This window comes from Neoarius graeffei, chromosome 21, assembly GCF_027579695.1.
Source record: "Neoarius graeffei isolate fNeoGra1 chromosome 21, fNeoGra1.pri, whole genome shotgun sequence".
Lineage (NCBI taxonomy): Eukaryota > Metazoa > Chordata > Actinopteri > Siluriformes > Ariidae > Neoarius > Neoarius graeffei.
Genome location: NC_083589.1, coordinates 54,680,660 through 54,705,322, shown reverse-complemented (window position 1 = coordinate 54,705,322; position 24,663 = coordinate 54,680,660). Strand labels below are relative to the sequence as shown.

The following is a 24,663-nucleotide window of genomic DNA, read 5'->3' as shown; positions in this document are numbered from 1 at the left end:
CTGGCAAATAGGTCGGTATTCCTAGGGTGGATATAGCTTGTATATAGCTTGCAACATTTATTGCACAAGGTGGCCCACTTTAGATGGTTCCTTCTGGACTAGACAGGGCCGGAGTGAGCTACGTCATCATTGACGGTCTTGTTTCAATATTTGAAGAAGTGTGGAGCAGCTGGAACACACCTGATGCATCTAATCAAGGTGTTCTGGATTAATTAATCATTTCAGAACTTAAACCTTTAAACCTGAATAAAGGATCTTTCACAGTTAAAAGCATGAAAATGATAGGTGCTTTTGTATAATTGTGTAAATGAAGTGTCCTATACATTGTGCGTCTTGTTCTGAGACCTCTCTCTCTCTCTGTCTGTTGTTGATCCAAATAGAACACTCTTTGTTCACAGCCTCCATTCTTCACTGGTTCTCCAGTGGTTTGATGTTATAAGCTTAGCGCCCACCATCTCAAAACCCTCTTCTCAAAAAATACAATAAAAGGCATCCTTTTTGAGTATACTAGACTATTTCTTTCCCTGTTTGAAACGCACAGCCGTCAATAACACCCGTAATCATGGTATCCTGCATCAGTGGTCCTTTTTTTTTTTTTAACTAAACCGCACAGAAATGTAGATTTAAAGGAAGAGACACTACTGACCACTGCTTAACTGTTCCAATTTTCAGGCATGGTTGGTGGAAATGGGAATGAGATTTAGCACCAGAGGAAGTCGAGGGGTTGGATGATGACCCTTCTGAAGGAAGCACTTTGACAGACATGTAGAAATGGCACTGAGGAGAGGAGGGCTCTCACACTGGATTTGAAAAAAAAAAGTAAATAAAAAAAAAAATCACAAACAAGTCTTTTTTTTTCTTCCGTTTCACTATTTCAAATAGCATGCAATTTAGGAGAGAAGAGCTTCTATTGGATATTTTGTGGGTGAGGTGACTTGTTGTATTTTAAGTTACTAATGTTTGATCTGTGATATGCCGGGTGTTTTTTTCCCCCCTCAGGTTAATCCACATGGTCCATGTACTATACCTTAGCAGTGGTATCTCTTTGTGTATCAGTCCAGCCTGCTGTATATGGATAGAAATAGGGTTCAAACAAACCTTGGCTCTGGTGCGTGTTTTCAGTGAGGGATTAGGTAGCATGTTTAAAATCAGCTAGTTCAGCGACCAGCTGTCGGTGGAGTTTAGCCAGTGTTTGGGTTAGTTACGGTGTTTCTCAGCTGTGGTAACCAGCCATGGCTGGTTGTTTCTGGGAAAGTCTTTGCAGCTCCTCCCTGATGGCCTTGATAAGTGAGGCTGAGGACTGCACAGGTGGAGAGGCTTCCTCTGGGCCGGTGTAGCCTGCTGTGGGCGTCGGAGGGTCTCTCAGGGATGACCTGGGCATCTGGAACACGGGAGATGAGTACTCAGGAAACGACAGGATCTGCTGCAAAAGAGCGACAGAGACTGGTTGGGTTTCAGGAATAGTTTCTGAAAGAGCCAAGTGTACCATGGTTGCTGAGTAGGATGTGTATGAACGCTTTCATTTTAATCTGTTGCAGGAAATATTCTGACTTTATATTCGATCGTGAATCGATCCTCTTCTCTATCACATCAGTTCCTTGTACTCGATCCTGGTCTGAAGACTTCAAATCAGCTAAACTCCATGGAATCACTACACTCTGTTCAGTGGGTTTTACATGCATCGATCCTTTTGTGAACACCAGAATTAATAATGCACTCCATCATGATTACTATTTACTAACTAATAGTACAATACCACAATAACATTCTCAGCAAACATGTAGCAAAAGGTTGTCTGGTCTGATAAGAACAAAACTTGACATTTTTACCCTTGACACAAAGTCTGACATTTGCCAGAAACCAAACACTGCTCATCACCCTGAGAACACCATCACCACATTAAAGCATGGTGGTGGTAGAATCATGTTGGGCATAACCCCTGGCCTTGTCGTTACCTCTCTGACTAATTCCCTTCTTAAAATGTCACCGATTTTGTTTTTTGGTGGATGTCCTCCTCTAGGTAGAAGAATTGTTGTGCTATATTCTTTCCGTTTTTAAAATATCCAATTTAGATGTTGCTTTGCTGGATGTTCAACTTGTTTTCATAGCTCTTTCCTGGATGTCAAGAAGTTATTTGTTTAGATATAAACTCTGGGGTCTTCCAGGAACAGGTGTATTTATATTGAGATCAACTTCAACTCCATTCAACTAATTAGGTGACTTCTGGAGGTAATCAGTTGCGCCAGAATTAATTGAGGGTTTTTTATAGCAACAGTGGTTGCCCACTTCAAGGGTATGGGTAATTTCAGTGGCAAACTGTAACTATTAAAGCTGGGACTTGAGCTCAGCCAAAACTTAGCCAGAAACACCAAAAAAGCAACAGGGCAAAGGATTTTGTAAGGGATTAGCATCAGGCTGCCAAGTCACTCCGTTGTGTGTAGCTGTCGATGTTGATTTTAAAAGTAACTAAGTGAATTACAGAGGGAAATGAATACTTAAGTCTGAGTGAAAAATACTGTAGCGAGCGTGCAGCGTGGAAGAAGAGTCTGGAGACAGAAATCTTAGTTTCTCTGTCGTTAGTCATGCTACTTGCTCTCGATAGCACTGGCTTGACCGCCTTATTAGCGTTCGCGAACACTACTGATGAACAACTTGCAGTTAAGCTAGCGTTGGCCTTCGAGAAGGCCAAGGGCGATAAACTTTTGGTCCCTCCCACTATAAATCAAAATTTGATTGGTTAATTAATTCATCTGTCACTTCCTACATAAACATACACTGCCACAGCGTTCTGTCCCGGCAATGAAGTCCTAACCGATGAGTGAGCAGTTCTAAACTCTTCTCAGCCTAGAGACAACAAACAAACCTCATTGGATAACTTGATTTTAATGCTTTCAGGACAGTAACCCTTTCATTTGATAGAAAATGAGGCCGAATTAGAAAAGAATAATTATAATGAAATTATGAAAGAAATTAAGGAATGAAAGAAATTAAATATACATACTTGAAATGCTGAAGGCCTAGAAGGCCCTGAGAGTTCCCCTCTGGACTCTTTAGTGTATAATTAAAGCAGATAATCCAAGTTTAGTCCATTTCAGTTTCAGGTGTTAACACTACAAAATTTGGAAAAGCTCAGGGGTAACTTTGGAAAATATTTGGAAAAGTTCAAGTAGAACACTGGATGAACTTGGAAAAGTTCAGGTCAGTATATGATCAAGAAGGAGTGCTTGCTGTAATGAATATTTGAATGATTTGAATAAACAAGAGACTAAAAATGAAAGGATAGTTTACATGTTGGTGTAGCATGTTATAAAATATCCTTAGCTATGTTTTGAGTTCTGCATGACCAGCTTTACCACTATACTGTGTGCACAATTATTAGGCAACATTTCTCATCTCATTATCTCTAGCCGCTTTATCCTGTTCTACAAGGTCGCAGGCAAGCTGGAGCCTATCCCAGCTGACTATGGGCGAGAGGCGGGGTACACCCTGGACAAGTCGCCAGGTTGTCGCAGGGCCGACACATAGGCTACGTTTACATTAGACCGTATCTGTCTCGTTTTCTTCGCGGATGCACTGTCCGTTTACATTAAACCGCCTGGAAACGCCGGGAAACGGGAATCCGCCAGGGTCCACGTATTCAATCCAGATCGTGTCAGCTCCGGTGCTGTGTAAACATTCAGAATACGTGGATACGCTGTGCTGAGCTCTAGCTGGCGTCTCATTGGACAACGTCACTGTGACATCCACCTTCCTGATTCGCTGGCGTTGGTCATGTGACGCGACTGCTGAAAAACGGCGCGGACTTCCGCCTTGTATCACCTTTCATTAAAGAGTATAAAAGTATGAAAATACTGCAAATACTGATGCAAATACTGCCCATTGTATAGTTATGATTGTCTTTAGGCTTGCCATCCTTCCACTTGCAAGTGGTAAGTGATATGCACTGGGATCACACACACAGCGGCTCAGTCCCGAATCACAGCTTGTTCACTTCACTCGCGTGCTCTGTGAGCTGCGCAGGGCCGGAGTGCGCACCCTCCAAAGGGCACTCGCTGTTCAGGGCGGAGTGATTTGGAGCGCAGGATGCCTGCGGAGCCGAGCGTATCCGTGTATTGGTATTGCTGTGTGCACGCAAATCGTGTATTGGTGTTGCTGTGTGCACACTAATCGTTTTAAAAACGTTAATCTGATGATCTGCTGATACGGTCTAATGTAAACATGGGCATAGAGACAAACAACCATTCACACTCACATTCACACCTACGGTCAATTTAGAGCCACCAATTAGCCTAACCTGCATGTCTTTGGACTGTGGGGGAAACCAGAGCACCCGGAGGAAACCCACACAGACACGGGGAGAACATGCAAACTCCACACAGAAAGGCCCTCGCCGGCCACAGGGCTCGAACCCGGACCTTCTTGCTGTGAGAGGACAGTGCTACACCACCGTGCTGCCATGCAGAATTATTATGCAACTAAATGAAAAGCTAAAATTTTCCCATCTCACTTGTTTATTTTAATTGTTAGAGTAAATGTAACAAATAAACAACTCAGAATTGACAAAACACTTTTGGCATTTCAAAAATATTCAATAACCAATATAGCCACCCTTCTTTTCAACAACTGCCATGAGCCTTCCATCCATGGAGTCTATTAATTTTTTTTTTTTAATTTGTTATTGATCAATTTTTTTGTGCAGCAGCAACCATGGCCTCCCAAATATTATTCAGAGTGGTGTATCGTCTTCCCTCACTGTATATCTCACATTTAAGAAGGGCCCACAAGTTCTCAATAGGGTTTAAGTCAGGTGAGGAAGGGGGTCATGTCATTACTCTCATCTTTAAGGCCTTTGCTGTCTCACCAAGCAGTGGAGTACTTGGATGTATGTGATGGTGCATTGTACTGCATAAAAATCATGGCCTTCTTGAATGATGCAGACTTCTTCCTGTGCCACTGCTTGAAGAATGTACAGTGCCTTGAAAAAGTATTCATACCCCTTGAACTTTTTCACATTTTTCCACCTTACAACCATGAACTTAAGTTTTTTATTGAGATTTTATGTGATAGACCAACACAGAGTAGCACATAATTGTGAAGTGAAATGAAAATGATAAATGGTCTTCAAAATTTTAAACAAATAAAGATCTGAAAAATGTGGTGTGCATTAGTATTCAGCCCCCTGTACTCTGATACCTCTAAATACAATCCAGTGCAATCAATTGCTTTCAGAAATCATCTAATTAGTTAATAGAGCCCTACTGTGTGTAATTTACTCTCAGCATAAATACACTTGTTCTGTGAAGGCCTCAGTGGTTTGTTAGAGAACACTGAAGAACAAACAGCATCATGAAGACCAAAGAACCCACCAGACAGGTCAGGGATAAAGTTCTGGAGAAGTTTAAAGCAGGATTAGGTTATAAAAAAATATCCCAAGCTCTGAACATCTCAAGAAGCACTGTTCAATCCATCATTCAAAAATGGAAAAAGTATGGCACAACTGCAAACCTACCAAGACATGGCCGTCCACCTAAACTGACAGAGCAAGCAAGGACAGCACTGGTCAGAGAAGCAGCCGAGAGGCCCATGATCACTCTGGAGGAGCTGCAGAAATCCACAGCTCAGGTGGGAGAATCTGTGCACAGGACAACTATAAGTCGTACACTCCACAAATGTGGCCTTTTTTGGAAGAGTGGCAAGAAGAAAGCCATTGTAGAAAGACAGGCATAAGAAGTCCCGTTTGCAGTTTGCCAGAAGCCATGTAGGAGACACAGCAAACATGTGGAAGAAGGTGCTTTGGTCAGATGAGACCAAAGTTGAAATTTTTGGCCTAAATGCAAAGCACTATGTGTGGCGGAAAACTAACACTGTGTAGCAAGGGTTCTAGGTGGGTGGAGCACAGAAGCACGGCAGGCCAGAACTGAGTTATCAAAAAAACTCTTACTTAGCTTTTCAGCTTTTCTATTCACTCTCATACACACAAGCGTCCAGGTTGGGGGAGAGCTCCCTTTCTCAGTCCTTTCTCTCCTTTTAAAGGGCGCGGTCACTGGGGAAGACACACAAACACAGGTTAATTCACGTCAGGTGCAGTGATTCTGCCACTTACCTTCCCTGACTCCGCCCTCCATTCAGAGACCGATGCTTGGCCACGCCCCCACTGCCACATGTCCCCACCGCCCGACTCAGGCCGGGGAGCCGTCCGGCCTGCAGCTGACTCCCCCCCCCCGATGGGAGAGGAAATCAGTCACAACCATCTGCGCACCCGGCCTGTGGACCATCTCGAACTTAAACGGCTGGAGTGCCAGATACCAACGGGTGATCCGCGCGTTGGCATCCTTCATGCGGTGGAGCCACTGCAGGGGCACGTGGTCCAAACAGAGGGTGAAAGGGCGCCCCAGCAGGTAGTAGCGGAGGGCAAGGACCACCCACTTGATGGCGAGGCATTCCTTTTCTATTGTGCTATACAGTTGGAGTAAAATGTTTGTACACCCTTTGGAATTTTTAACATCTCTGCCTAAATTGGTCATAAAACATCATCTGAACTCTCCAGCAATCTTAAGAATGAACAAACAGTGTCTGCTTGAACTAAAACCACCCAAACATTTGCGTTTTATCATATTTTTATTGACCATAAGATGGAATTATTCACAGGATAGGGAGGCATAAGTAAGTACACCCTTTGATTTAGTAGCTGGTTGACCCTCCTCTGGCTGCAATAACTTCAACCAGACATTTCCTGTAGTTGCAGACTAGACGGGCACAACGATCAGGAGAAATCTTGCACCATTCCTCTTTGCAAAACTGTTGCAATTCAGCAAGATTCCTGGGATGCCTGGAATGGATGGCTTTCTTGAGGTCATGCCACAACATCTCGATTGGATTGAGGTCAGGGCTTTGACTGTGCCATTCCAGAAGGTGAATTTTGTTCTTCTGAAACCATTCTAATGTCGACCTGCTTCTGTGTTTAGGGTCATTGTCCTGTTGCAGGACCCATCCTCTCTTGAGTTTCAACTTTTTGACAGATTGCCTCAGGTTTCTCTGCAAAATATCTTGATATACTTGAGAATTCATTTTCCTATTGATTATAGCCAGTTGTCCAGGCCCAGAGGCAGCAAAGCACCCCCACACCATGATGCTACCGCCGCCATACTTGATGGTGGGGATGAGGTTTTGCTGATGGTGTGCTGTACCGACTTTCTTCCACACATGATGTGGTGTGTTCCCCCCAAACAATTCAACTTTGGTTTCATCGGACCACAATGTTTTTCCAGTGGCGCTGAGGAGCATCGAAATGCTTTTTCGCGAACTCCAAACGAGCAGAAATGTTCTTTCTGGACAGCAATGGCTTCCTCCGTGGCCTTCTCCCATGAATCCCATTCTTGTTCAGTGTCTTTCTTATAGTAGATGTGTCCACAGAGATGTCTGCATGTTTCAGTGATTTCCTCAAGTCTTCAGCGGACACTCTTGGATTCTTTTTTACCTCATTGAATGACTCGCAGTGCCTTTGGAGTGATCTTCGCAGGGTGGCCACTCCTTGGCAGAGTAACAACCGTTCCAAATTGTCTCCATTTATACACAGTTTTTCTAATTGTAGACACATGAACACCAAGGGTCTTAGAGATGGTTTTGTAACCCTTTTTAGCTTTATACAAATCAATTATTTTGTGTCTTAAGTCTTCAGACAGCTCCTTTGAGCAAGGCATGATGCACAGAACATGCCTCTCATCAACACACACCTTTTAACTGGTTTTCCAGTGGGGTGGGTAGCTTACGACACACCTCAGTGATTGGACATCAGGTTGGCTCACACCTGAGTCAAATTGTTTAATCATCTAATTAGTCTAATTAGCTCTTGGATGAGCCTTAGCTAAGGGTGTACTTACTTATGCCTCCCTATCCTGTCAATATTTCCATCTTATTGCCAATAAAAATATGATAACATGTAATTGTTTGAGTGGTTTTAGTTCAAGCAGACACTGTTTGTTCATTCTTAAGATTGCTGGAGAGTTCAGGCGATGTTTTATGACCAATTTAGGCAGAAATGTAAAAAATTCCAAAGGGTGTACAAACATTTTCCTCCAACTGTACCTGCCCTCGCGCACCAACAGCTTCTGGCTGATGTACAGCACTGGACAGTCCTCCCCCTCCACCTCCTGGGACAGAGCAGCCCCCAGCCCTCTGTCCAACACGTCCGTCTGCAAAACAAAGGGGAGAGAGAAGTCAGGGGAGTGTAACAGTGGCCCCCCACACAGTGCAGCCTTCACCTCAGAGAAAGCCCGCTGGCATTGCTCCGTCCACTGGACCGGATCTGGAGCCCCCTTTTTAGTGACATCAGTCAGCGGGCTGGTGACATCCGAATAATTAGGTATAAACCTACAATAGTAGCCAGCCAGCCCCAGGAACTGTCTCACCCCCTTTTTGGTCTTGGGCCTTGGGCAGGCCGCAATCGCGGCTGTCTTATTGATTTGGGGACGTACCTGCCCATTGCCCAAGTGGAAGCCCAGATACCGTACTTCCACCCGCCCAATCGCACACTTCTTCGGGTTGGCTGGGAGACCCGCTCGCCTCAGCAACCTAAGGACGGCCCTTAGGTGGTCTAAGTGCCGCGGCTAGTCATTACTATGAATAATTATATCATCCAAGTATGCGGCCACGTAGGTGGCGTGGGGGCAGAGAACCCTATCCATAAGCCGCTAGAACGTAGCGGGCACCCCAAACAGCCAAAAAGGAAGTGTGACGAACTGGTGTAAGCCAAACGGTGTGGAAAAGGCCGTTTTCTCTCAGGATAGCAGAATCAGGGGGATCTGTCAATATCCCTTCGTCAAATCCAGTGTCGAATAAAAACGAGCCATGCCTAGTCGATCAAGCAACTCGTCAATACGAGGCATTGGGTACACATCGAATTTAGACACCGCGTTGACTTTTCTATAGTCCACACAGAACCGGACCGACCCGTCAGCCTTGGGAACCAAGATCACCGGGCTGCTCTAGTCACTGTGGGACTCCTCGACGATGCCCATTTCGAGCATGGCCTCGAGTTCTTCCCGAACCACCTTTTTTTTTGTGTTCAGGCAGTCTGTAAGGGTGGCTGCGCACTACTACCCCTGGGGGCGTCTCAATGTGGTGTTCTATGAGGTGGGTGCGGCCGGGCAGGGGCGAGAACACGTCAGAAAATTCTGTCTGCAACTTGGCGACCTCCGTGAGTTGGGTCGGAGAGAGGTGGTCTCCACAGGGGACCGGAGCGGTGGGCGATGTCAATTTTCCCTTTTGAACCTCCAGCCCCAGCTCTGCCTTCTCTGGAACCACCAACACCAAGTGGACCTCCTCGTTCCAAAGTTTTAACAGATTGAGGTGGTAAATCTGTAACACCCCACCCCGTCCATTCTCCTCACCTCATAGTCGACGTCCCCAACTCGCCGTGTGACCTCAAAGGGTCCTTGCCACCTGGCGATCAATTTGGAGTTTGATGTGGGCAACAACATGAGTACTTTATCTCCCGGTGTGAACTCCCTAAGGCGCATGCCCCTGTCGTAAAGATGGACTTGACGTTCTTCGGCCTGACACAAATTCTCCTGGGTTAAGTGAGTGAGGGTGTGTGCGTGACATAAACGTAGTGCCTTGATCAGTCAGAATCTCTTTGGGGATTCCGACTCGGGAGAGGACGCGGAAGAGTGCTTCCGCAATACTGAGTGCTGAGATATTGTGAAGAGGCACTGCTTCCGGATATCGCGTTGCATAGTCCACCAGAACTAAAATAAAACAATATCCTCGTGTTGACCGATTTAATGGCCCAATGAGATCCATCCCAATTCTTTCGAATGGGGTCTCAATTAATGGCAGAGGGCGCAAAGGCGCTTTTGGAATGGCCGCTGGATTTAGTAACTGGCATTCGTGGCATGCTGTACACCACCTACGGACATCACCGCGAATCCCTGGCCAATAGAACCAGGCCATTATTCAGGCTAGTGTCTTATCCTGCCCCAAGTGTCCAGCCATGGGATTAAAGTGAGCCGCCTGGAATACAAGTTCCCAGCGGCTCTTTGGGATCAAAAGCTGAGTTATCGGTTCTTTAGTCTGAGTGTCCTGCATCACCTGGTATAACCTACCCTTCATAATGGAGGGGAAGGACGGTGTGGCATTTGGCTGGAGCGTTTGACCATCGATTACTCTCACTTGGTCAAATGCATGCTGCAGAGTCTCGTCTCGCGACTGCTCTAACGGGAAATCCACGAGGGATTCCCTGAGAGAGGGAGGAGGAGCCTGCTGCTCCTCACTCTGACGCAGTGATGACATAGACGGTTCTGTGACAGCTGCTCCCGCCAATGCCACACCTGGACCTCCCCCCACTAAACTATGGCAGGCCCCACTCTTCACTAAATACGTCATTAATTCCCCAAATCCCGGCCAATCAGTCCTCAAAATTATCGAGTGGGTAAGGCGAGGATTAACCACCGCCTTTACTCTAAATTTCTCCCCTCGAAATAGAAATGTGGACCGACACTAAAGGGTAGTTTTGAACATCCCCATGCACACACTACACCTTCACCAATTGTGCTCTCCCCAATGCCTCGTCTTGCACCAGGCTTTGGTGGATTGAGGTCTGATTACGGCCGGAGTCCACCAAAGCCTGATACGTATCCCCTTGGATACTCACCGGTATGCGATACGCTCCGGCCCGATCGAGGGCGGTCTCTGGTGCGTCAGGGATCTGGACCACCGCACCCACCTCCATTGCTGAGCACTGATGCTGGAGGTGCCCCGGCTCCCCGCGGCGCCAGCATGGGGTGGAGCCGGCCCCTGCCTCCGCGGTGGGGGAATGGGGTGAGGATGAGAAACAGGGGGAGAGGGAAAGAGAGAACAGAGGGGAGAAGAGGAGACACACTGTCCTGCCATCGGAACAGCCGCCATATGGTCCTCCGCCAGCTCGATGGCCTGATCCAGCGACGCCGGGCGATGGCACTGGACTCACTCCGCGGTTCCTCACAGAAGTCAGGCGACAAATTGTTCCAGCACCACCAGGTTGATGATTCCCTCGGCATCGCGGTTGTCGGCCCTCCGCCACCACCGGCAGGCGTCCCGGAGCTGCTGGCCAAACGCGAATGGCCGGCCGACCTTCTCCAAGTGCAGCACACGGAAGCGCTGCCGCTGCTGTTCCGGTGTGCACCCCACACGTTGGAGGACAGCCCTGCGGAGGTTGGCGTAGACCAGCTGGCTGTCGGCGGGGACCTGTAGCACGGCCAGCTGCGCCTCGCCCATTAGCAGGGGGAGGAGGCGTGCCACGCGCTGCTCCACTGGCCAACCCCACACCTCTGCTGTCTGCTCAAAAAGAGCGAGGAAGGCTTCGGGGTCGTCCTGCGGACCCATCTTCGTTAGGGTGAGGTGGGGAGGGTCCACGCCGGTGGTGATGGTGGACCCCACTGATGCAAGCAGGTGCCGGAACGCCTGGCGATCTTCCTGCTGTGCCAGCACCAGGGCTTCGAAACGTTGTTCTTGCTCCTTCCGGAGGGTGACCAGCACCTGGTGCTGGCTCTGTTGGGCTGTGGCGAGGGCATGGACCAGGTCCTTGAAGGGGGAGGACTCCATGGGGCTGTTCTCTTCCATACTCCGAGTCCCGGGTTTCAGCAACACTATAGCAAGGGTTCTAGGTGGGTGGAGCACAGAAGCATGGCAGGCCAGAACTGAGTTCCCAAAAACTCTTATTTAGCTTTTCAGCTTTTCTATTCACTCTCACGCACACAAGCGTCCAGGTTGGGGGAGAGCTCCCTTTCTCTGTCCTTTCTCTCCTTTTAAAAGGCGTGGTCACTGGGGGAGACACACAAACACAGGTTAATTCACGTCAGGTGCAGTGATTGACACTTACCTTCCCTGACTCCGCCCTCCATTCACAGACCACCGCTTGGCCACGCCCCCACTGCCACACACTGCTCATCACCCTGCACACACCATCTCCACTGTGAAACATGGTGGTGGCAGCATCATACTATGGGGATGCTTTTCTTCAGCAGGGACAGGGAAGCTGGTCAGAGTTGATGGGAAGATGGATGGAGCTAAATACAGGGCAATCCTGGAAGAAAACCTGTTGGAGGCTGCAAAAGACTTGAGACTAGGAAGGAGATTCACCTTCCAGCAAGACAATGACCCTAAACATACAGCCAGAGCTACAATGGAATGGTTAAATCAAAGAATATTCATGTGTTAGAATGGCCCAGTCAAAGTCCAGACCTAAATCCCATTGAGCATCTGTGGCAAGACTTGAAAATTTCTGTTCACAGACGCTCTCCATCCAATCTGGCTGAGCTTGAGCTATTTTGTAAAGAAGAATGGGCAAAAATTTCAGTGTCTAGATGTGCAAAGCTGGTAGAGACATACCACAAAAGACTTGCAGCTGTAATTGCAGCAAAAGGTGGCTCTACAAAGTATTGACACAGGGGGGCTGAATACTAATGCACACCACATTTTTCAGATTTTTATTTGTTTAAAATTTTGAAGACCATTTATCATTTTCATTTCACTTCACAATTATGTGCTACTCTGTGTTGGTCTATCACATAAAATCTCAATAAAAAAACTTTTAAGTTCGTGGTTGTAAGGTGGAAAAATGTGAAAAAGTTCAAGGGGTATGAATACTTTTGCAAGGCACTGTATCTTCCATAAAATGGCAGTAGGTTTGGGAGTTGATTTTAAGTCCATCTTCAACCTGAAATGGTCCAACTAGCTCATCTTTAATAATAGCAGCCCATACCAGTACCCCTCCTCCACCTTGCTGGCGTCCGAGTCAAAGTGGTGCTGTGTATCCATTAGTTATTCAGCCACAGGCCCATCCATCTGGTCCATCAAGAGTCACTCTCATTTCATCGGTCCATAAAACCTTTGAAAAATCTGTCTTCAGATATTTCTTGGCCCAATCTTGACGTTTCAACTTGTTTAGTGGTGGTCGTGTTTCGGCCTTCTTTACCTTGGCCATGTCTCTGAGCACCGAACACCTTGTCCTTCTGGACACTCCAGGTAGGTTGCCATTCTGGAATATGGTAGCACTGGAGGATAACGGGTTCCTGGTAGCTTCATGTTTAATCCTTCTCAAGTCTTTTGCGGTTAATTTGCATCTTTTCTTCTCCAGACGTTTTTTATGACCCTGTTGACTATTTGCAACAAAACGTTTGATTGTTCTGTGGTCACGTTTCAATAGCTTTGTTATTTCAAGAGTGCTGCATCCCTCTGATAGGCATTTCACAATTTTTGTCTTTTCAGTGTCTGTTAAATCTCTTTTTTGGCCCATTTTGCCTGAGATAAAGAAGCTGCCTAATAATTATGCACATTAATATAGGGTGTTAATGACTTTAGGCCACACCCTCCCTCATTACACAAATAATACCACCTGAGAATGCATAAATCCAATTAGCATTCAAGTGTATATAGCTTGGGGTTGGAAAATATGCATAGAAATAATGGCAGGGTCAGAGTACTCACTTGCTTAATAATTGTGCACACAGTGTAGAATTTTATATGTGACTCACAGGCTCTCGGTTGTTTCCAGGTCTGGAGGCTTCATCATCTGGCCGGTACTGAGCCCAGCTGGATCCTGAGGGCCCAGACACACTGCGTCCCACCACTCCGGGGTACACACCAATCCGACTGGACAAGCCAACCTGTGTCAGCTGATGTAAATGTGCACCTACACACACAGATTAAATCATCAACACATGCATACTACATCATCTGTAACAGTCAGAGGTTAACACTCTGATGTCCTGGGCCTGTCAGACACTCTGTGGCAGTCTGATAAACCTTGACATTTTTAAGTATTTCATCTAACTAAAAACATCCATGCAAAAGTGACACACATGGACACCCTCAGCAATAATAATATGAAGTGAATGTAATGAAATTTGTTTTTTTTTTTTAAATTAAGTGCAAACACAACCTTACAAAAAATATTTTCAGTCTTCAAACACTGTAAAAAAAAAAAAAAGTAGAAATATATCTGCACAAGACTTTTAAAGTCTAAACCTTGTAAACATAGCTGTTGGCTACATAAAAGTAAGAACAGCATTCAGAAATGTTATGTAGTTTCAATACTAATTGTAAAAACTTCAGACTACCTTTGTTTTCTCCAAAGTCAGTTGCCCTTTCAAATGAATATTGATGAGGTAGGTGTAATTCACCTGTAAACCCCCCCCCCCCCCCCCCATCACTGTCAATAGTCCATTTGTCAAAAGACAAAGACCCTGGCCCTGGCCATTGTACCTCCCTGTCCCCACACCCACACCTCTCTGCTTGGAAAATTACTGCAAAGCCGCCCTAAAAGCCAAAGCTATCACAGTTACAGATTAAATATTTTTGGCTTCTTCAAAATATTATAATAAATATGCCCTCTTCAACTGTAAGATACTCAATCAATCAAATGTTCAATAGCTAACGATCATCCCTGGATTGTGGCTCTCTGCTGTCAGTCCTCATTGCAGTCCTCATCTGGATGCCAAGCATCATAACGGTTCCTGTCAGGTTGAAGGCAAAGGAAAACATCACACGTTTTGCACTTCCACAGGGTTTTTGGTTTCCTTCCCTACAACCTGCAGTACACACAGGCTCTGCAATCCATCACTGGCCCCATTCCCATTTGTGTTCAGCTCAATCCCACAAACTGGCTTGTGAGCCTTGCCAACTTTCTTCAGAGGCGCCTTTGGGGCCTCAAAACACAATGGCACACCACATAGCTGTGCAGTGAGCTCCTCCATGAAATCTCTGTGGCTCAGGCTTTTCTTCTGCATGTTTTGCACGAGTTCTTTGTGGAGGATGAAGGCATTTGTTGCAGCAATGTCCAGGAAGTGAAGAAAAAGCTTCTTGTACCACTTCAGTTTTGTGCTGTGTAGTACTGGATCAACTGGTCAGACAAGTCCACACCACCCATGAACTTCTTGCACTCTACCACGGGTTTGGGGCATGGAACAGATAGTCTTGACCAGGCACTTAGATTAGATTTTATTTGCCATTTGTGCATAAACTGGGCGGCATGTGGTGTAGTGGTTAGCGCTGTCACCTCACAGCAAGAAGGTCCGGGTTCGAGCCCTGTGGCCGGCAAGGGCTTTTCTGTGCGGAGGTTGCATGTTCTCCCCGTGCCTGCGTGGGTTTCCTCTGGGTGCTCCGGTTTCCCCCACAGTCCAAGGACATGCAGGTTAGGTTAACTGGTGACTCTAAATTGACTGTAGGTGTGAATGTGAGTGTGAATGGTTGTCTGTGTCTATATGTCAGCCCTGTGATGACCTGGCGACTTGTCCAGGGTGTACCCCGCCTTTCGCCCGTAGTCAGCTGGGATAGGCTCCAGCTTTCCTGCGACCCTGTAGAACAGGATAAAGCGGCTAGAGATAACGAGATGAGATTTGTGCATAAACCAACAGTTCAGACACATTGGAATTTTTCTGCAGGGCTCTCTGAGTCAACAGTTTAGGAAATAAAACACTATTTAAAAAAATACAATGTTAGGAAATAGAACATTATAATAAAAATATAAAATATAAAGCACTATATAAAAAGGTGGCAATTTGTACAAAATTAGGGGGACATCATGGCTCAGGTGGCTAAGGCGCCATATCATAAATCCGGGGACCCGGGTTCGATTCCGACCCGAGGTCATTTCCCGATCCCTCCCCGTCTCTCTCTCCCACTCATTTCCTGTCCTGTCTTTACACTATCCTATCCAATAAAAAGGTGAAAAAAGCCCCAAAAAAATCTTAAAAAAAAAAAAAAAATGTACAAAATTAGAAAAAATACAAGTATTAAACAAAAGGAGAGGGCAAGAAAGGAGAAAGTGCTTCAAGATGGCGGCGCATACACACGCAGTGGCTCCTCTCTGTCCTGACAAAATGGTGTTTTTTGTGTTTTAAAACAGCGTGTATCTGTTCGTCTTTGTCGCGTCCATCAGTCTTAAGGCGCACATACTCCTGTGAGTTTCTGCTCGACATCCACAGAACTATATTCACGGATATAAATCCAGCGGACGTGGAAGTGCTATGCGACTACGGTTTGCTCCGGAGGCCTGCTCAACCACCGACCCCCACTCCTGCATCCAGCCCATAGTGGAAGTGCCACATGCGAAACATGTGGAAGAGGGGCAAGCGCGGAGGTATCCGGACTAGGCTAGTGGCTAGCTCTCACCGGCCGGCTATCCCTACCATCACTCTGGCCAACGTATGCTCGATGGACAACAAGCTGGATTATGTCCGCCTTCTCCGCTCATCTTTCAAGTCTGTGAGTGAGTGTTGTGTCTGTGTGTTTGTGGAAACATGGCTTAACGACAGCGTCCCGGACTGTGCCATTCAGCTAGCCTGGCTAACATGCTACCGGTCAGACAGCGCGCTAGGTGAGGGGGGGGGAAGACTCGTGGCGGAGGACTCTGTGTTTACATCAGTGATGCCTGGTGCCGCGATGCTGTTGTGGTCTGCAAACACTGCTCACCACTGGTAGAGTTTATAATTATTAATTGCCGGCCATTCTATCTGCTGAGGGAATTTACAGCCATATTGCTGGTAGCAATATTCATCCCTCCCGGCTCCAATAACAACAGGAGTGAAGCACTGAATGAACTCTATCAGCACATCAGTGAGCAGCAGACAGCCCACCCAGATGCTTTTCTCATCCTGGCTGGGGATTTCAACCATGCAAACCCCAAGAGCGTGTTTCCAAAACTCTATGGACATATCAACTTTCCCACACATGGAAACAATACTTTGGACAATGTTTACACCATGCACAAAGGTGCCTACAAAGCCCTCCCCCTCCCCCACCTTGGGGCCTCAGATCACTCCACTGTTATGCTCACGCCAGCATACAGGCTGCTGGTTAAAGTCACCAAACCAGCTACAAAGCAGATACATGTGTGGCCAGAGGGGTCCTCAGAGGCACTCCAGGACTGTTTTTCTACCACTGACTGGAGCATGTTCAGACAGGCAGCCACCTACAACAACTCCACAGATCTCCAAGAGTACACGGAGACCATCACTGCCTACATGAGGAAGTGCATGGATGACGTTACGGTCACCAGAACCATCTCCATTCGGGACAATCAGAAACCATGGCTGACAGGGGAAGTCCACAGGCTCCTGTGGGCTCGGAATGCCGCCTTCAGGGCTGGGGATGAGGTGGGCCTGAGGACAGCTAGGGCCAAGCTGTCATGAGGCATCGGGGTGGCCAAGAGACAGTATTCCAAGTACATTGCTGACTATTTCAATGACAGCAGAGACACCAGAAACCTGTGGCGGGGGATTCAGACCATCACAGGCTACAAGCCCTCGCTGCAGACCTGTGACAACTCCACATCTCTGCTGAATCAGTTGAACGACTTCTTTGCTCGCTTTGAAGCAGACAACAGCACCACGGCACAGAAGACACCACCACCTCCCAGCAACCAGGTGTTGACGCTGTCCCCAGACAGCGTGAGGAGAGCTCTCAGGATGACAAATGCACGGAAAGCCCCGGGTCCTGATAACATTCCTGGTCGTGTCCTGAGAGACTGTGCCGAGGAGCTCACAGATGTCTTTACAGACATCTTCAACATCTCGTTGAGCCAGGCTGTTGTCCCCATGTGCCTCAAAGCCACCACCATCATCCCGGTCCCGAAGAAGCCGTCTCCCTCCTGCTTCAATGACTACCGCCCTGTCGCACTCACTCCCATCCTCATGAAGTGCTTCGAGCGGCTAGTCATGCGGCATATCAAGTCTGCCCTCCCCCCCCACCCTGGACCCTTTCCAGTTTGCATATCGGTCCAACCATTTGACCGATGACACCATCTCTACTCCCCTCCACTCAGCCCTCACCCACCTGGAGACAAAAGACTCGTATGTCAGAATGCTGTTCATAGACTTTAGCTCAGCATTCAACACAATCATTCCTCAGCAGCTCATTCATAAACTGGACCAGCTGGGGCTCAACACCTCCCTGTGCAACTGGCTGCTGGACTTCCTGATGGGGAGACCACAGGCTGTACGGGTCAGCAGCAACTCCTCCAGCACCATCATATTGAACACGGGGGCCCCCCCCCCAAGGATGTGTGCTGAGCCCCCTCCTCTTCATTCTGCTGACCCATGACTGCACGCCAACATCCAGCTCTAATCTCATTAAGTTTGCAGATGACACGACTGTGGTGGGTCTCATCAACAATGGTGATGAGACAATCTACAGGAGTGAGGTGAGCCACTTGGCCATGTGGTGCAAGGACAACAATCTCCGCCTGAACGTGGAGAAGATGAAGGAGATTGTTGTGGACTTCAGGAGAGTGTACACCCAGCATGCTCCACTATCTATCGACAGTGCTGCAGTGGAGAGGGTGAGCAGCACCAAGTTTCTGGGTGTGCACATCTCTGAAGACCTGTCCTGGAGTAACAACACCACATCACTGGCCAAAAAAGCCCAGCAGAGTCTGTACTTCCTCCGCAAACTGAGGAGAGCAAGAGTCCCGGCCCCCATCATGCACACATTCTACAGAGGCACCATCGAGAACATCCTGACCAGCTGCATCACCGTGTGGTATGGCGCCTGCACCATGTCCTGCTGCAAGACTCTGCAGCGCATCATGAGAGCAGCTGAGAGGATCATTGGTGTCTCTCTTCCTTCTCTATCAGATATCTATAACTCCAGCCTCACCCGCAAAGCCATCAGGATTGCAGGTGACCACACCCACCCATCTCACAGCCTTTTCAGTTTGCTGCCATCGGGGAGGAGACTGCGGAGTCTCCGGGCCAAAACCAGCAGCCTCATGGACAGTTTCTTTCACCAGGCGGTCAGGAGGCTCAACTCCCTCCCTGTTCTGCCCCTCCTCCCCCCTCTGCCACAGATTCTGCTCACACACACCCCTGAAGGGGGGCTTCAGCATCTGACATGTCACCCTCACAGTTCCCCCCAACACACACATACTCTCAATGTTCATTAACTCACTGAACTCAGGGACTGCACATTTCACTTTACCTCGCTCATTTGCACTATTCCGCACTACCTCACCTTAACAGCTATAAGTTTATTGTCGTTTATATTGCTTATTTCATGTTTACCTGCTATGCCCTTGACCATTTTTTTGGTCCAATTTATATATATATATATATATATATATATATATATATATATATATATATATATATAAAATGTGTGTTTAGTCTATGTCTAGTTCTTATCTAGAGTGTTTATACTGTTTGTATTGTTTATTTAGTCTATGTCTAGTTCTTATCTAGAGTGCCTTATACTCTTTGTATTGTTTATTCTCAATTATTCTGTTTTCTATTTATTGCATTGCCTGTTTGCACTGTCTGCCCCATGTCTTATTGTTTATTTAGTCTATGTCTTGTTTATATAGTCTGTGTCTAGTTCTTATCTAGAGTGTTTTATACTGTTTGTATTGTTTATTTCAATTATTCTTATTATTTCAATTATTCTATTTTTTATTTATTCCATTGCCTGTTTGCACCGTGGGTCAGAGAGGACTGAAATTTCATCTGTGCTGTATGTCGAGCATGTATAGCATATTTGACAATAAAGTTGACTTGACTTGAAATGTTAAACAACAGTAATAAAATAAAAGGCTAGTCCTGATTGCTGTTCCTGGATTATGAAAAGAGGGGAAAGTTATATGGAAATATTGTACATTTTGGGAGGGGGATGAGAGTTATGTGGGGATATTGCACAGTTAGAATATTGCACATTTATCAGAGGGTATATAACACAATCCTATTTCACAGATAATAATATATCACATATTGCATATGACAAGTGAAGTGAAGTAGTCATGGGTTATTGTTACACTTATCCAATAGCTTTGTTTTGCCATCAGTCTGACTGTGGCAGGGAAGAAGCTGTTTAAGAACCATGTTCTATGAGTGATGATGCTGTCCACTCTGCTGTGTCTCAAGTTGTACGTGCAGTGTTTGTGTCTGAGCAGAGAGTGAGCTGGGTGGAGTGAGTCTCTGATGATTCCCTCTGCTCTTTTCCAACAACGCTGCACATACATAGTCCATGGAAGGAAGTTTTGTCCCTATGATCCTCTCCGCAGTCTTTATGACTCTTTGCAGAGCCTTCTTCTCTGCCTGTGTGGTGTTACCATACCAGACAGTGATGCCTGCGGTGAGGATGTTCTATCAGTCCTCTGTAGGACAGGGTGAGAGGGCGATGGTTCAGACCAGCTTTCCTGAGCAGCCAGATGAAATAAAGCCTTTGCTGGGCTTTTTTTCACTGTGGCTATGGTGTTAAGAGTCCAGCTCATGTCAGATGTAACCTGCAGCCCCAGGAATCTGTAGCTGTCGGCCCTCTCCACCTCAGTCCCTTTGATGATGAGAGGCTGTAGAGGGGGAGGATTCTTCCTGAAGTCCAGTATTATTTCTTTGGTCTTGTCTGTGTTGAGGATGAGGTCGTTCTCCTCTCCGTAGACAAGAATGTTGTTTACCAAGGTCTTGTGCCCTGACTCGTCTCCCCCCTTGATGAGCCCCAGGACAGTGGTGTCATCAGTGTATTTGATGATGATGGTGCTGTCCTGGGTGGAGACACAGTCATGGGTATACAGGGTGAAGAGTTTGGGGCTAAGACAGCAGCCCTGTGGGGATCCTGTGCTGACTGTGAGCTCAGGAGACACCTGTCCTCCCATTCTCACCACCTGTGGTCTTTCTGTCAGGAAGTCCAGAATCCAGTTGCAGGTGGGAGTTGGGATGCCAAGGTCTGTCAGCTTCTCGATCAGCTTGCCTGGGCGGATGGTGTTGAAGGCAGAACTGTAGTCCAGGAAGAGCATCCTAGCATATGTTCTGCTGCTTTCCAGGTGTTGCAGAGTGTGGTGTAGGGCTATTGCTACTGCGTCATCCACTGATCGATTGGGGCGGTAGGCAAACTGGGGGGGGGGGGGGGGTCGACAGTGTCCACGACCATGTACGTGATGTGTGTAAGGACTAGTTTTTCTAGGCACTTCATGACGACTGGTGTGAGTGCTACTGGCCTGAAGTCATTTAGGGTGGATGTATCTGGTCTTTTGGGGACTGGTATAATGATGGAAGATTTGAAAATACAGGGGACTACAGCCTGGGATAATAAGTTGAAGATGTCAGCATACACACCAGCTAGTTGTTCCACCTAGGCCTTCAGAACTTTGGGAGAGACTCTGTCGGGTCCCACAGCCTTGTGGGGGTTCACCTTCTTCAGAGCCTTCAGGACCTGTGTGAGTGTCACCTGAAAGGCAGTGTCCGTGGGGTTACAGGAGGCTTTTGAGGGTGTGTCCATATTCAGCCTGTCGAACCTGGCGTAGGTGTTAAGGCTGTCTAGCAGGGTGGCATCTCGGGGTCTGTGGTTACTGTGGTTCTCCTATAATTTGTGACAGACTGGATTCCCTGCCACATACTGCATGTGTTATGGTTGAGGTAGTAGCTTTCAAGTTTTTGGGAGTGAGCCCTTTTTGCTGCTCTGATGGACTTCTGCAGCTCGTACCGGGCTCTCTCATACTCCACTTGATCTCCTGACTTGAAGGCCTCCTGCTGCTTCCTGATTTTCTGTTTTATGTCCCCATTAAACCAGGGTTTTTGGTTGGGGAACATACACACAGTCCTGGGAGGTGCACATATAGACGTGCACTAGCTGATGTAGTCGCTTACAGTCTTTGTACTCGTGGATGTCATTAGTGACCTCTTTGAAAGTGCTCCAGTCTGTGGCCTCTAAGCAGCTCTGCAGGCTAGCCTGTGCACCTTCAGTCCAGGTGTTAACGGTTCTGACTGTGACTGGTTTTGTCTTGAGCCTTTTGTTATAAACTGGTTTGAGCCGGATTGCCAGGTGGTCAGACTTTCCAAAATGGGGTTTTGGTTCAACTGAGAAGGTATTTATGATGTTGTTGTAGCGGTGATCCAGTGTTTTATTTCCCATGGTGGGGAAAGTCACAAACTGGTGCAGTTTAGGCATGTTTTTTCGGAGATTGCAGTGGTTAAAATCTCCCAGAATAATGGTAGCATCAGGATACATGTTTTCATGCTCATTGATCATGTCATGTAGCTCTTTCAGTGCAGCTTCCTCCTTGGCAGAGGGGGGGATATACACGACACTCACAATAATGCATTGCAGTTCTCTGGGCAGATAAAATGGTCTTGGCTTCAAAGTCAGTTATTCCACATTTTCAGAACAAGATTTTGAGATGATCTTACAGTCGGTACACCAGGATTGTTTGATGAGGGAGGACGTTCCTCCTCCGCGAGTCTTGCCGCTTTCCGCAGTACATCAGTTCTCTCTGAAGACCGTATAGCCATCTGATGTTATTGCCTCATCAGGTGTCCTCTCCCCCAGCCAGGTTTCACAGAAACACAATATGGAGCAATCCTGAATGTCCTTCTGCGTGGAAATCCGAGCATGGAGTTCGTCCATTTTATTTTCCAGAGACTGAACATTTGCAAACAATATGACTGGGAGGGTTAGCCTTCCATCGCTAACCAAGCACCGGAGCCTTTGGTCAGCTCCTTCCCATCTGCCGCCCCTCTGCTTCGGTCTGTTGTTCTCAGGAGAGCTCTCTGTCGGGAGCCAGCCTAGTGTCGAGTCAGCATAGCATGTTAGCTCAGGGTAGGATTCCAGCGCGCTCTGGTTGAAAAGTCCGAAATGACTCCACTCTCTCAGCTGTAATAAGGTTGCCTGATCATAGAAAACATTAGCAGAGTGTGTCTTAACTCAGCACAAAAAAGTAAGAAAAAGAAGAAGACGAAGTAACTTGACTCTGAGAACTTCGTGACGTCGCCCTCTGGGGAGCACCATCTTGGTTGTTGAAACTTCCTCAAAGTTTCTCAGTTGGTATGGAAAAAAGTGAGCATGTGCACTTGTTTATACCAGTGAAATGGGGCGTGCTCTCACCTCCCCTTGCTACACAATGAGCGAATGACGACACTGATGTTCCATGTGCTTAACATGTGAATAGCTGATGGGTGTGTCGTTAAGAGGCTGCTGCTGGCTGAAGTACTGAAATTTGTAAGATTTGCTTTTATTCTCTTTACAAAGTGCTAAAGATAGTTTGTCTTTAAAAAAAAAAATTATATATATATATATATATATATATATATATATATATATACACACACCCACACACACACACATATATATATATACACATTATATATATACACATACATACATTTTATATATCAATCAGCTGGATAGTACAGTGGTAATGCTCACTGACTACGATGCAGGAGATCGGGGTTTGAATCCCGGTCGGGGCAAAACATCATCCAGTAAGGGTCCTTAGGCAAGACCCCTCATGATATATCAGCCTACCTCAGGAATGAGTGAAGACATAACTGATAGAGTCATACCAGCTCAGATGTCAGAGGTCAACAAGGTCTGTGTCAGTTGCTAGGGAACCAGGGCAAACTGATGAGAAATGGGCTACTGGAACAAGACAGACATTGATGGACGAGGACAGAAAATACGGATTTGCTGGAATGCTACTATACAAGCAAGAGAGGGGATACATGCAGCGAATGTGGGACCATTGGATACTTTGAAACCCACAATCAAGGCTAACAGCTATTAGCCCAGTGCTACGGCAAGGGGAGCCAGGAAGACAGGTCAGCGGCGAGATGTCATCATCATCCCCACAACAGGCCCCAACAGCTAACAGCCTCAACACAAGAGCTGCTGACCTGAGAAGGAAGATCGTGACCCAACTGGAAACCTGGAGCCCCCAACGAAGCTGAGTTGCCAAGTACCTTCAGAAGATCTACTAGTAGATGTGAATGCTGCTCTGAAGACAGTCTCCACAAGAACCATCACTGAGACCAACAAGCTGATACACAGTACAGCAACAGTAATCATGGAGATGCTTGGACACAAGGTGGGCTCGGGACATAAACAGTAGAGACGATTAGAGGCCAAGATAAAGGCAGCATGGAGAGAAGTTAGCCAGCTAGCTGAACTACAGAAAGGGAACATGGTGAATAAAGGGGCACCCAGGAAGTACAACTCACTCTCCATACCAGATGCACTCGAAACTGTTGAAGAGATACACCAAGGAGGGAGAGGCCAGGAGAATAAACAAGCTGTTCTCCACTGAACAGCCAAGGTGTACTCTCAGTGGCAGGGGAACAACAACCGGTCAGACCCACCAAGAGCTGAGGTGGAAAAATACTGGAAAGATATATGGGAAAGAAAGGCATCACACAACACCGATGCCCAATGGTTAGTGGAGCTGACCACAGCAACCTCCCAGAACAAGAACCAGTAACCATCTCAATGGCAGACATCCAAGAAAGTGTCAAAGATGAAGAGCTGGACAGCACCAGGCCCCGATATGATCCATACGTACTGGCTGAAGAAGCTAACTGCAGTCCATGAATGCCTAGCAGCACAGATGAACCAGCTGCTGAGGGATGAGACCCACCCAGAATGGCTAACCCAAGGCAGGACAGTCCTAATCATGAAGGACCCCCAGAAGGGACCCATCCCATCCAACTACGGGCCAATTACCTGTCTCTGCACAACATGGAAGGCCCTGTCAGGCATCATTGCGGCAAAAATGAGTAAGCATGTGGCTCAATACATGAGCGAGGCACAGAAAGGGATTGGCAGTAACACCAGAGGAACCAAGCACCAGCTACTGGTCGATAGAACAGTCGCCCAAGACTGTAAGAAGAGACAGACCAACCTGTGCACTGCCTGGATTGACTACAAGAAAGC

The 24,663-nt window shown here is 47.0% G+C and overlaps 1 protein-coding gene across 1 annotated transcript in view; it reads right to left on the bottom strand.

Moving 5' to 3' along the window:
* Window positions 1-811: 811 nt before the first annotated feature.
* si:dkeyp-27e10.3 (UPF0606 protein KIAA1549) overlaps window positions 812-24,663 on the bottom strand; it is a 70,189-nt gene continuing 46,337 nt past the window's right edge. The window contains exons 20-21 of the mRNA XM_060903351.1: window positions 13,512-13,669; window positions 812-1,423 (exon numbers count right to left, since the gene is read on the bottom strand). Of these exons, the coding sequence (XP_060759334.1) occupies window positions 1,214-1,423; window positions 13,512-13,669 (368 nt within the window). The 3' untranslated portion in view covers window positions 812-1,213. The remainder of the gene's footprint in view (window positions 1,424-13,511; window positions 13,670-24,663) is intronic.